We start from the raw sequence: 12,165 nt of genomic DNA, 5'->3' as shown, positions 1-12,165 counted from the left end.
CCCCTCCATCTCTGCGCCGATGTCCAGTCCCCAGTCCATGGCAGGAGCCCTTCTCTGCGCCCGCGTCCAGTCCCGCTCCATGGCAGGAGCCTTCCTCTGCGCCGATGTCCAGTCCAGGCACGGCGGTCACCTCAGATCCATGGCCGGAGCCTTCTTCGGTGCCTAGTCCGTGTGCGGCGTACAACCCAGCTCTATGGTCGGGGCCCTCTGCGCCGAAGGCCCAGTCCGGGTATGGCATTCTACCTGGCTCTATGCCCGGACCCATAGTCTGGGGGGGCAAACGTAGAAAAGCTGCTTTTGCAAAATCACTAGTGTCAAACAATTTACTAGACAATTTACTAAACATGACTAACAGGAATAAAAACCTCTTGTTCTGGATTTGTTGTAACAGGGCATCGGCTTCTAATTTGGCTTGTCCACAATAACAATATATATTTTTATAAAATAAAAATAAAAATATATATATTTTTATTTTATTTTATTGCAACAATAATAACAATATTACAGAATATTTCAGGACATCATTAATATGTGACAAGGCATTGAGATATTAACAGACATTCAGAGACATCACCTCTAATAATTTTTACAATTTTTAAGTTTCACAAGTGTGAGGGATTTATAAGACATTTGTACGTCGTCCACTTTGTACATTTGCACGTCGTCCAACCCCCCCCCCTTCCCCAATGGAGAGCTCCCTTTACCTTATAAGGAAGAAATCACCAGCCACACACATTTTGCATTAATATACATAATGGGACAAAATCACTCTCAATCAGTTTAACAATTTCGAGATTGATGATGTTTCTCATATGAAGAATGAGAACACCAAAAAAATTGTCAGAATGTACTTTTACATAAACATTTTGAAACTGTAAAGGATATCATCAACATGTTCTCATCCTTGTAAATTGGGAAATTATGTAACCAAATAATGAAAACCACATATTTAACAATATGACACTTTTAAATATATAAAACCAATGTATTCAATGTTCGTGTCTGCTAGATACAATCCATTACTTGTATAGAAACATCTTTGTCCAAATGATATAGGCTCCCCTATAAAGTATTGTACATGGTGTGTTCCGGTTAGTGCATAGGGTCATGAAAGAGCCATGACAAGTGTACTACTTCCGTCTTCTCCTCCCCAGCGGATATAGAGAAATGGTAAGATCATTTATGTGGTTTACTATGAAAATAAAGACATTTCGACGTTATTTCAACATCAGTCATACGATGAGCAGTATATTGAATATGACATTATTCGTGGTTTACGCGAGGTCTGCGTTAATGCGTATGTTTATCGCTAGATTTGGTTTGGTAGCTAACGTTAGTTAGCATCCCCACCCAAAATGTGAAATCTGTTTTATCTAGTGATGTAACTCTAAGGTACGTTTTTTTTTTTTTAAACTAGTGCCAAATACTGTAATGTAAAGTATCCTTTCAAATGTATTCATAAATATAAACAATTTAGCTAGTTACCCGAAAATGTATCTGTAGTAGTGCATCAGGGAGGTCGCATCTGTTCTTGGATGTTACTATCAAGATTGTAAATTCAAAACGAATACCATGAGTAAATATTCTCATGCCCCATTGCAATATATACCGAACACTAGCTGGTAGAAGAGGGTAGTTTGCCATCTTGCTAGCAATCTCGCTAGTAAGGCAGCCAGCCTAGGTATTTAAGACCGCAAATGTTGTCCAAATTTCTGGCCCCAGGGAATATCAGTTTTAATTTGGTGTAAACTGTGGATTCCAAAAGGCTTTAAATATCATTTAACACCAAAAAAATGGATCCTGGAAGGGAACTTTATGCATCTTAAACACTTTTTGTCAGTGGATGTAGGCGTTTTTGCGATGTCCCCAGGTGTTATTTATCAACTTCCACTAGATCAAACCATAACATTTTTTAACCTGTCTTTTATAGTCCAAGTTAGTCTCTTTTATATATTTTTTTTCATGATGATTTTATATAAGATTTCCTGTGTCCCTGATCACTTTCCACCCTGTTAGTTTGTAAATCTCCATCTTAAGAAAACAACTCCTTCCTATAATGACACCACATTCAGGAAGTGTCATTTCTTTATATAAAAAGTTGTATCTATTTGTTCATGTTAGTCTGTATGTCGCACTCATACATTTCCACCCTGTTAAGCTAAGCATTTTTTTTAAATGAAAATGTTAAAATATGTTTGATAGAGAAGATAAAGTCCTGTTCAAGTTTTCACAATTATGCTAGATCAATCTTGCTCACTCAGAGCTATGGCTAATTTAGGTTTAACACATCCACCCTGTTAGGATTATGCACTTAACAAACTTGAAAATGCACCCAAAAATGTTGTAAGTACCTGAGCTTGAGTTTTTCTGTTGTGCACTGTCCAGTCAAACATGTCCCTTTTCTGATAGAATAATAAAAGTGTGTGTGTGTGTATCGCATACTAGGAATGACCCAGCTCACTATGCACTAGCCACTGATCATGACTCTAGGTTCCATTACATTCCACATAAGTCAACTTATGTACTGGGGTGTTTTGGTTAGAGCCCGGATGCTTGGTCTGAACTAGCCCAAAGGCCGGCAGATGGCGATATTGATCTGGTATTGAGGGTTTCATCTTACCATCCAAACGCATTGTATGCAGCTGGCAATACACTCGTATCCCCGTGGACTGGTTCGTACCAAAAACATTCTCCATCCAGGCTGTAAAGGCATCAATTTCATCCTTAACTATATGTATTAATGGCGAGGAGGGGGACGGGGACGGACGGTGGAAATATGCGTACTTTATGAAACACCACTTTTCCACCACCATGCCAATGCTCCTACTTGATGTTGCGCCCTTCATTCAGTTAGGGGTAAACAGACTGCTGCAACCTGATTGGCCTATCATACCTCGGCATTAGCCACTTCAGCATGGTGGTTGAAATTTTTTTGTAAAAGAAGAAGGCATATTCCTTTATTTTTGCCTTTTAAATCTAGTTAAGGAAAAATTGTCGCCTTTACACCCTGACTGGAGAATGTTTTCGGTACGAACCGGTCCATGGGGGCTGCCTACAATACGTTTTGGATGGAAACTCCTCAATCTCGCCGCCTGTCGGCCTCTGGGCTAGGTCTGACCATTAACCCCCATCACTTTGGAAGCATAAGGACCTAAACATTCATATCAGCAGGAAATTATTTTCTAAAATCAGTTATATTGTTACACAGCTGTTGATGTGCGTGTTTATGAACAATATGAAGACAGCCGACTACTTGTGCTAATTAGCTATCTGCGTCTCCTAATTATAGGTCGCCCGATTAATCGGAATGGACGATTTTAATTAGAGTCGATTTCAAGTTTTCATAACAATCGGAAATCTGTATTTTTGGACACCGATTTGGCCTATTATTTTACACCTTTATGCGTCATTTAACTAGGCAAGTCAGTTAAGAACACAATCTTATTTTCAATGACTGCCTAGGAACGGTGGGTTAACTGCCTGTTCAGGGGCAGAATGACAGATTTGTACCTTGTCAGCTCGGAGATTCAATCTTGCAACCTTACAGTTAACTAGTCCAACGCTCTATAACCACCTGATTACATTGCACTCCACGAGGAGACTGCCTGTTACGCGAATGCAGTAAGCCAAGGTAAGTTGCTAGCTAGCATTAAACTTAAAAAACAAATCAATCATAATCACTAGTTAACTACACATGGTTGATGATATTACTAGTTTATCTAGCGTGTCCTGCGTTGCATATAATCGATGCTGTGCGTATTCGCAAAAAAGGACTGTCTTGCGCCAATGTGTATTGATTTTAAGAAAGGCATTGATGTTTATGGTTAGATACACAAGTATATATTTTTAAACCTGCATATTTAGTTAATATTGCTTGCTAACCTGTCTCGTTGCCAACTCTGAAGACTATTTCTCCCTATCAAAGACAGCCAACTTCGGCAAACGGGATGATTTAACAAAAGCGCATTTGCACAAAAGCACAATCGTTGCATGACTGTACCTAACCATAAACATCAATGCCTTTCTTAAAATCAATACGCAGAAGTGTGTGTGGTGTGTGTGTGTGTATATATATATATATATATATATATATATTTTTTTTTAAACCTGCATATTTAGCTAAAATAAATCCAGGTTAGCAGGCAATATTAACCAGGTGAAATTGTGTCACTTCTCTTGCGTTTATTGCACGCAGTCAGTATATATGCAACAGTTTGGGCTGCCTAATTTGCCAGAATTGTATGTAATTATGACATAACATTGAAGGTTGTGCAATGTAACAGGAATATTTAGACTTATGGATGCCACCAGTTTAGATAAAATACGGAACGGTTCTGTATTTCACTGAAAGAATAAACATGTTTTTTTCGAGATAGTTTTGACCATCTTAATGACCTAAGGCTCGTATTTCTGTGTGTTATGTTATAATTAAGTCTATGATTTGATAGAGCAGTCGGACTGAGTGGCGGTAGGCAGCAGCAGGCTCGTAAGCATTCATTCAAACAGCACTTTTGTGCGTTTTGCCAGCAGCTCGTCGCTGTGCTTCAAGCATTGCTGTTTAACCGATATGAAATGGCTAGCTAGTTAGCGGGTTGCGCGCTAATAGCGTTTCAAACGTCACTCGCTCTGAGACTTGGAGTGGTTGTTCCCCTTGCTCTGCAAGGGCTGTGGCTTTTGCGGCGCGATGGGTAACGCTGCTTCGAGAGTGGCTGTCGATGTGTTCCTGGTTCGAGCCCAGGTTGGGGCAAAAGGGACGGAAGCTATACTGTTACACTGGCAATACTAAAGTGCCTATAAGAACATCCAATAGTCAAAGGTATATGACATACAAATCATATAGAGAAATTGTCCTAAAATAACTACAACCTAACTTCTTACCTGGGAATATTGAAGGCTCCTGTTAAAAGGAACCACCAGCTTTCATATGTTCTCATGTTCTGAGCAAAGAACTTTAATGCTAGCTTTTTACATGGCACTTACTGGCACACACTTTTACATGGCACACACTTTTACTTTCTTCTCCAACACTTTTTAAAAATATTATTTAAACCAAATTTAACAAGTTAAATTTTATTTGAGGCTAAATTGATTTTGATATATCATATTAAGTTAAAATAAGTGTTAATTCAGTATTGTTGTAATTGTCATTTGGGGTGGCAGAGTAGCCTAGTGGTTAGGGCGTTGGGCTAGTAACTGGAAGGTTGCAAGTTCAAATCCCCGAGCTGACAAGGTACAAATCTGTCGTTCTGCCCCTGAACAGGCAGTTAACCCACTGTTCCTAGGCCGTCATTGAAAATAAGAATTTGTTCTTAACTGACTTGCTTGGTTAAATAAAGGTAAAAAATAAATAATTACAAATACATTTAAAAAATCGGCCGATTAATCAGTATCGGCTTCTTTTTGGTCCTCCGATAATCGGCATCGGCTTCGAAAAATCATAATCGGTTGACCTCTGCTCCTAACACCTGTATAAATGGAAGCTAGACACCATAAACATGTCACTGAAAAATACTGTTGACTGCAAATGTTAAAACCGGTTACAGTAAGTGTTGTATTTTGCATTTGAAATTATTTTGATGTAAGAATTGATTCACGTTCCAGAGGTAATTCGCCTTTAAACAGAACATGTAAGGTCCTTGGACTATTAAGAAGTAACAGTAGACTCCTTTAGTCCATTGTAGAACTAGCTATGCACCTGCATCTTTCCTGAATTATTTTTGCTTTGCAGTAAGTAGGTCCAGAGTCTAGATTTCGCTTCCTTATACTCAACACACATAGGGTTGCAAACTTGTCCACTGAAATATTCTCGGCCCAAATCTGATGCAGACTGGATTGAAGTAGCTAGATATTTTCATCCTGAAAATGCAAATCGTGGCAGTGCATTCTACAGCTGTAAGGCCTTAGGCCTGAGCCAATGTGTGCCAACTGTCCTTATCTATTATAGTCTATGTGAAACAGTGGTGTACTTTTAAAGTCACATACGAATGTAATGGTGCAATTGTTCAAACCATGAAAGGCTTCAGCGTGACTAGGCTATATTCTAGGGGTTTCAGTATGTACTCATGCGGTCAATATACTTCCTCTTTACATTTGAGGGATGCAGGGTATATCATTTTAATGGTGATTTCACTAATGTTCAGCAGTCAACGATTTTGCATATATATTTTTGAATGGGGTTGATGGGCCTTTTTAAAACTTTTACTGACTAATGTGTTGGTGAGTTTCTGTGATAGTGAAATCAGTGTAAAATCTGCACTGCAGCCCAAGCCCAGCCATGAGCCTTTGCTATGGAATAAACATTATGCCAGGAATTCTAGCTACAATCCTAGGTCTGCATGCTTGACAGTACTTTTACCTTTCCTCTCGTAAAGAGGTGTCGGGATAAGGGCCATTTAGCTAATAGTTTGAGAATAGTAGGTGGCGTGAGGCGGTATTTGGTCGGCAGGGGTAGAGGCTTCCCTCTTCTAACGTTTCTTTCTCCACTCCCTTTCCTCTCTCCCTCAGACAGCGACTCTGCGCCCGTACCTCAACGCTGTGCGTGCCACGCTGCAGGCCGCCCTCTGTCTGGAGAACTTCTCCTCTCAGGTGGTGGAGCGCCACAACAAGCCAGAGGTGGAGGTCCGGTGAGTGTCGGTGTTTGTTTGTGAGTGTGCTTGACCTAGCATATGTATGCTATCCCCCTCAGGAGAGTGTGTTTGACCTAGCATGTGTATGCTATCCCCCTCAGGAGAGTGTGTTTGACCTAGCATGTGTATGCTATCCCCCTCAGGAGAGTGTGTTTGACCTAGCATGTGTATGTTATCCCCCTCCGGAGAGTGTGTTTGACCTAGCATGTGTATGTTATCCCCCTCTGGAGAGTGTGTTTGACCTAGCATGTGTATGTTATCCCCCTCTGGAGAGTGTGTTTGACCTAGCATGTGTATGTTATCCCCTCTGGAGAGTGTGTTTGACCTAGCATGTGTATGTTATCCCCCTCTGGAGAGTGTGTTTGACCTAGCATGTGTATGTTATCCCCCTCAGGAGAGTGTGTTTGACCTAGCATGTGTATGTTATCCCCCTCAGGAGAGTGTGTTTGACCTAGCATGTGTATGTTATCCCCCTCCGGAGAGTGTGTTTGACCTAGCATGTGTATGCTATCCCCCTCAGGAGAGTGTGTTTGACCTAGCATGTGTATGCTATCCCCCTCAGGAGAGTGTGTTTGACCTAGCATGTGTATGCTATCCCCCTCAGGAGAGTGTGTTTGACCTAGCATATGTATGTTATCCCCCTCAGGAGAGTGTGTTTGACCTAGCATGTGTATGTTATCCCCCTCAGGAGCAGTAAAGAGTTGCTGCTGCAGCCAGTCATCATCAGTCGTAATGACAAGGAGAAGGTTCTTATCGAGGGCTCCATCAACTCAGTCCGAGTCAGCATCGCTGTCAAGCAGGTCAGGGATATTATTTATTCTAATGTGTATAGTCGATAACCTGTCCTTTACAGGTGCAGTTGACAGGCTTGATTTTGGTGACTTTAATACTTTATTTAAACTATAAGGCCTGGTGGGGTGTAGATGGCCAACATACCACGGCTAAGGGTTATTCTTATGCAAAACACAACGCGGAGTGCCCTTAGGCGTGGTATGTAAAGCCATATACCACAAACCCCTGAGGTACTTTATTGCTATTATAAAAGGGTTACTAATGTAATTACAACAGTAAACAATACGTTTTGTGTCATACCTGTGGTATATTGTCTGATATACCACAGCTTTAAACCAAACTACCTGATTTATAATTAAGCAATAACGCATGAGGAGGTGTGGTACATGGTCAATATACCACAGCTAAGGACTGTTCTTAATCTAAAATCTATTTAAATAAACACAATTACACAGCAATCTAAACGCCATACCCCATAATGACAAAGCAAAAACAGTTTTTTAGAATGTTTAGAAATGTATTATAAACAGAAATGCCTATTTACATAAGTATTCAGACCCTTTGCTATGAGACTTGAAACTGAGCTCAGGTGCATCCCGTTTCCACTGATCATCCTTGATGTTTCTATAACTTGATTGGAGGCCAGCTGTGGTAAATTCAATTGATTGGACATGATTTGGAAAGGCACAGAGCAAAAACCAAGCCATGAGGTCGCCGGAATTGTCCGTAGAGGGCCGCTTGGAATTTGCCATAAGGCACTTGAAGACTCACAGACCATGAGAAACAAGACTCTCTGGTCTGATGAAACCAATATTGAACTCTTTAGCCTGAATTCCAAGTGTTACGTCTGTAGGAAACCTGCCACCATCCCTATGGTGAAGCAGGATTATGCTGTGGGGATGTTTTTCAGCGGCGGGGACTTGGAGACTAGTCAGGATCTCGGCAAAGATGAACGGAGCAAAGTACAGAGAACCTTAATGAAAATTCTGCCTGGGTCAAAGGTTCACCTTCCAACCCTAAGCACTCAGCCAAGACAATGCAGGAGTGGCTTTGGGACAAGACTCTGAGTGGCCCAGCCAAAGCCTGGACTTGAACCCAATCAAACATCTCAGGAGAGACCTGAAAAATAGCTGTGCAGCGATGCTCCCCATCCAACCTGACAGATCTGCAGAGAAGAATGGGAGAAACTCCCCAAATACAGGTGTGCCGAGCTTGTAGCGTCACACCCTTGTAGACTCAAGGCTGTAATCACTGCCAATGGTGCTTCAACAAAGTACTGAGTAAAGGGTCTGAATACTTATGTAAATGTGATATTTTAGTTTTTTATTATTTATTAGAAAAAATGTCTACCTGTTTTTGCTTTGTCATTATGGGATAGTGTGCACATTTGGGGGGGGGGGGAATGAGGCTGTAACCTAACAAAATGTGGGAAAAGTCAAGGGGTCTGAATACTTTCTGAAGGTATGTTGACCATATATCGCAAACCCCCGAGGTGCCTTATTGCTATTATAAATGGGTTACGAACGTAATTAGTAGTAAAAATAAATGTAATGTCATACCTGTGGTACACGGTCTGATACACCATAGCTGTCAGCCAATCAACATTCAGGGCTCGAACCACCCAGTTCATAATAATATTTTTAATATTCCTATCTTGTTGCGTTGTCGTTACCCAAACAGAAGAGCATAGATGGAAGGGCAGCTGTACCAATTTTTTTTCTTTTTTTCTCTCTGTTCTGTGAGGCTGTGTTGGTTTGTCATAGACATGAAATTTACTACTGTGATTAGTTGTTTTTTTTACAACCTGGTGACAATTGGTGGCTATTAGCACCCACCAATCACAGGACAGCAGTTCTGAGTCTGACTGCCTTGTTTATTGGTGTGTCACTGCAGGCGGATGAGATTGAGAAGATCCTTTGCCATAAATTCATGCGCTTCATGATGATGAGAGCTGAGAACTTCTTCATCCTGAGGAGGAAACCGGTGGAGGTGAGAGGACTGGTGGTACAACCAACATCTCAAACTTATCACATCGAATGGTCACCCAAATGGTCTTTTTTTTTTTGTCACTCAGACAACATTTTCTGTTAAGAATTGGGATTTATTAGCCCCCCCTTTTTCTCCTTCATTCATCCGCAGGGTTATGACATCAGTTTCCTCATCACCAACTTTCACACGGAGCAGATGTACAAGCACAAGCTGGTGGACTTCGTCATCCACTTCATGGAGGAGATCGACAAGGAGATCAGCGAGATGAAGTTGTCTGTCAACGCCAGGGCCCGTATCGTCGCAGAGGAGTTCCTCAAAAATGTAAGTCTTCATGTCTGTCCTTCTCACCTAGAAGTTTTAAGTTTTATCTGACATCCATGTTTTGACTTCCGCAGTTCTAAGAAAATTCCCAAACATTCCTTACGCTGATCACGACCGTCATCATGGTTTCTGAGGGGTCCGCATCACAGGACGGAGAGGGGGAGGGGAAAACATTGTGACCAGTCATTCGCAATGGAAAAAAGTAAAGATGCATCAGACCAATGGGGTGTTGCCCTACGTCATTGAGGTATCCCTGTGCTCAAAAATATTGATGTTTGTACATACTTAATATTCACAGCCTCGTTTAATTTCTGCCCTTTAGAACAAAGCATTAAATCAGGGCGGGTCCTTAAAATAGAATCCTAATCAATGTTAATGAGCACAGGGAAATGCATGGAGATATCTGATAATTGAAACTATTTGTTTTTTTATATAAATATTATATTCAGACTGTTGCTAAGTTTTTGTTACAACACCTGTTTCTTGTGATAATACACACAGAGCAGACCCTATCATTGATGGAAATGATTGTGATAATAGTGCTGGCAGTGATGAATAAATCCCTTTATTGTTTGTTTGTATTTTGCTGTGTTATTTTACCATAATAGTGTATTGCTTGGACCTGTTTCTTTTTATGAGAAATTTGACATCGCATTCATTAATCAAACTATTTGGGTAAATTTGTAGACGAAATGCCAGCTAGCTTGTTGGGACCTGCCAGATGAAATGTTTGTTTCTACGCAACATGCCATAGATGTATTACAACTGTATGAGACTGGCACCTTGTTAGCTACTACATCATGAATACTATAAATATCTTCAACTATCTAGTAGGCTTTGGTTTGAATTCATATCGTTATTTTATATGGCTGTTAGTAGACCATGGCATTTGCAACGCCAGGACAGGGTGACCCTGGGAATCAAACCCACTCCACTATGTAAAATGTATCCACGCATAACTTTAAATCTCTACTACCAGTAAATCCATTGGACATTAAGGTAACACTATTTGGATAGGCAATCTGTAGATGCTCTATAGTGTAACATGTTCAACTATCTATTAGCTCTAACCATAATTCTAAACCTAGCCCTAAAGGTAACCTTGGCAAGCAGTTTCTTATCAACAGTTTTGATAGTATGACATGGAAAATTTGAACTATCCAAATAAATTGTGACTGAAAGTAATAATTAGGCTACCAACATTCTCAACAACTGTGTGGCCTTGCACACCTCAAACTCAATCATCAAATATGCAGATGGGAGTATGGTAGTGCGCTTGATTACCAACAATGACGAGACAGCCTACAGGGAGGTGGTGAGAGCACTCAGAGTGGTGTCAGTAAAACAACCTCACACTACGTCAACAAAGGAGATGATCATGGACTTCAGGAAACCGCAGAGGGAGCACTGCCCTATCCACATCGAAGGGACATCAGTGGAGAAGGTGCAAAGCTTCAAGGTCCTTGGCGTATACATCAGAGACAAACTGAAATGGTACACTCACACAGTGTGGTGACAGCGCCTCTTCAACCTTAGGAGGCTGAAAAAATTTGGCTTGTCACCCAAAACCCTGACACTTTTACAGATGTGCAATCGAGAGCATCCTGTCGGGCTGGATCACAGCCTGGTACAGAAACTGTACCGCAAGGCTCTCCAGAGGGTGGTGCAATCTGAACAAGGCATCACTGGTGGCAAACTACCTGCCCTCCATGACACATACCGCACCCGATGTCACAAAGGCCAAAAGATCAAGGACATCAACCACTTAAGCCACTGCCTGTTCACCCCGCTATCATCCAGAAGGCGAGGTCAGTACAGGTGCAACAAGGCTGGGACCGAAAGACTGAAAAAAAAGAAGCTTTTATCTCAAGGCCATTAGACTGTTAAATCACTTGCACAGACTTGGAATTACTGGCCACTTTAATGTTTACATATGTTTCATTACTCATCTCACATGTATATACTGTATTATATCCTATTCTACTGTATCTGTCTCTGCGGATCTGACATTGCTCGCCCAATATATTTTTAATTCCATTGCTTTATATTTGTCTATTGCTGTGAAATTGTTAGATATTACTGCACTGTTAGAACTAAAAACACACGCATTTCGCTACACCCGCAATAACTTCTAAATGTTTATGTGACAAAGAAAATTTGATTTGAAATAAAACATCCTGCTTCTGTTGCCTGTTTGAGTGTTTGTTTAATAGCCTACTGATTCCGTGAGCAACAAGCTTCATGCAACGGCATAATGTCGGATAAAGCAATTTCACAGATTCTGCTGTTTATAATTACAAGCATAGCAAAGATTAAGGCTTTACTTTTCTCTCCCGTTAGAACAGACTTGTATTACTAATTTATTTACTGTTTACACTGTTCCAAACAGGCAGAAAAATCATATTGTAATCGAACAGCACCTTTTTGTGACAGACAA

General features: G+C 40.8%; 1 protein-coding gene across 1 annotated transcript; it reads left to right on the top strand.

The window, feature by feature from the left end:
- The first annotated feature begins 1,088 nt into the window (after positions 1-1,088).
- On the top strand, positions 1,089-10,309 carry arpc4 (actin related protein 2/3 complex, subunit 4). The gene is made up of 6 exons (XM_064968406.1): positions 1,089-1,170; positions 6,505-6,623; positions 7,315-7,426; positions 9,312-9,407; positions 9,558-9,728; positions 9,803-10,309. Exons 1-6 carry the CDS (start codon positions 1,168-1,170, stop codon positions 9,806-9,808), a joined length of 507 nt encoding a protein of 168 aa, XP_064824478.1. The 5' UTR covers positions 1,089-1,167; the 3' UTR covers positions 9,809-10,309.
- The last annotated feature ends 1,856 nt before the right edge of the window (positions 10,310-12,165 follow it).

The sequence above is a fragment of the Oncorhynchus masou genome, chromosome 6 (assembly GCF_036934945.1).
Source record: "Oncorhynchus masou masou isolate Uvic2021 chromosome 6, UVic_Omas_1.1, whole genome shotgun sequence".
NCBI classification, from domain to species: Eukaryota; Metazoa; Chordata; class Actinopteri; order Salmoniformes; family Salmonidae; genus Oncorhynchus; species Oncorhynchus masou.
This window is presented reverse-complemented; position numbering and strand designations above follow the sequence as displayed.

Bases quoted from the DNA above. Each gene is read 5' to 3' on its own strand.
- arpc4 (XM_064968406.1), top strand. The intron at 6,624-7,314 runs GTGAGTGTCGGT...TATCCCCCTCAG, and splicing joins AAGCCAGAGGTGGAGGTCCG to GAGCAGTAAAGAGTTGCTGC. The intron at 9,408-9,557 runs GTGAGAGGACTG...ATTCATCCGCAG, and splicing joins TGAGGAGGAAACCGGTGGAG to GGTTATGACATCAGTTTCCT.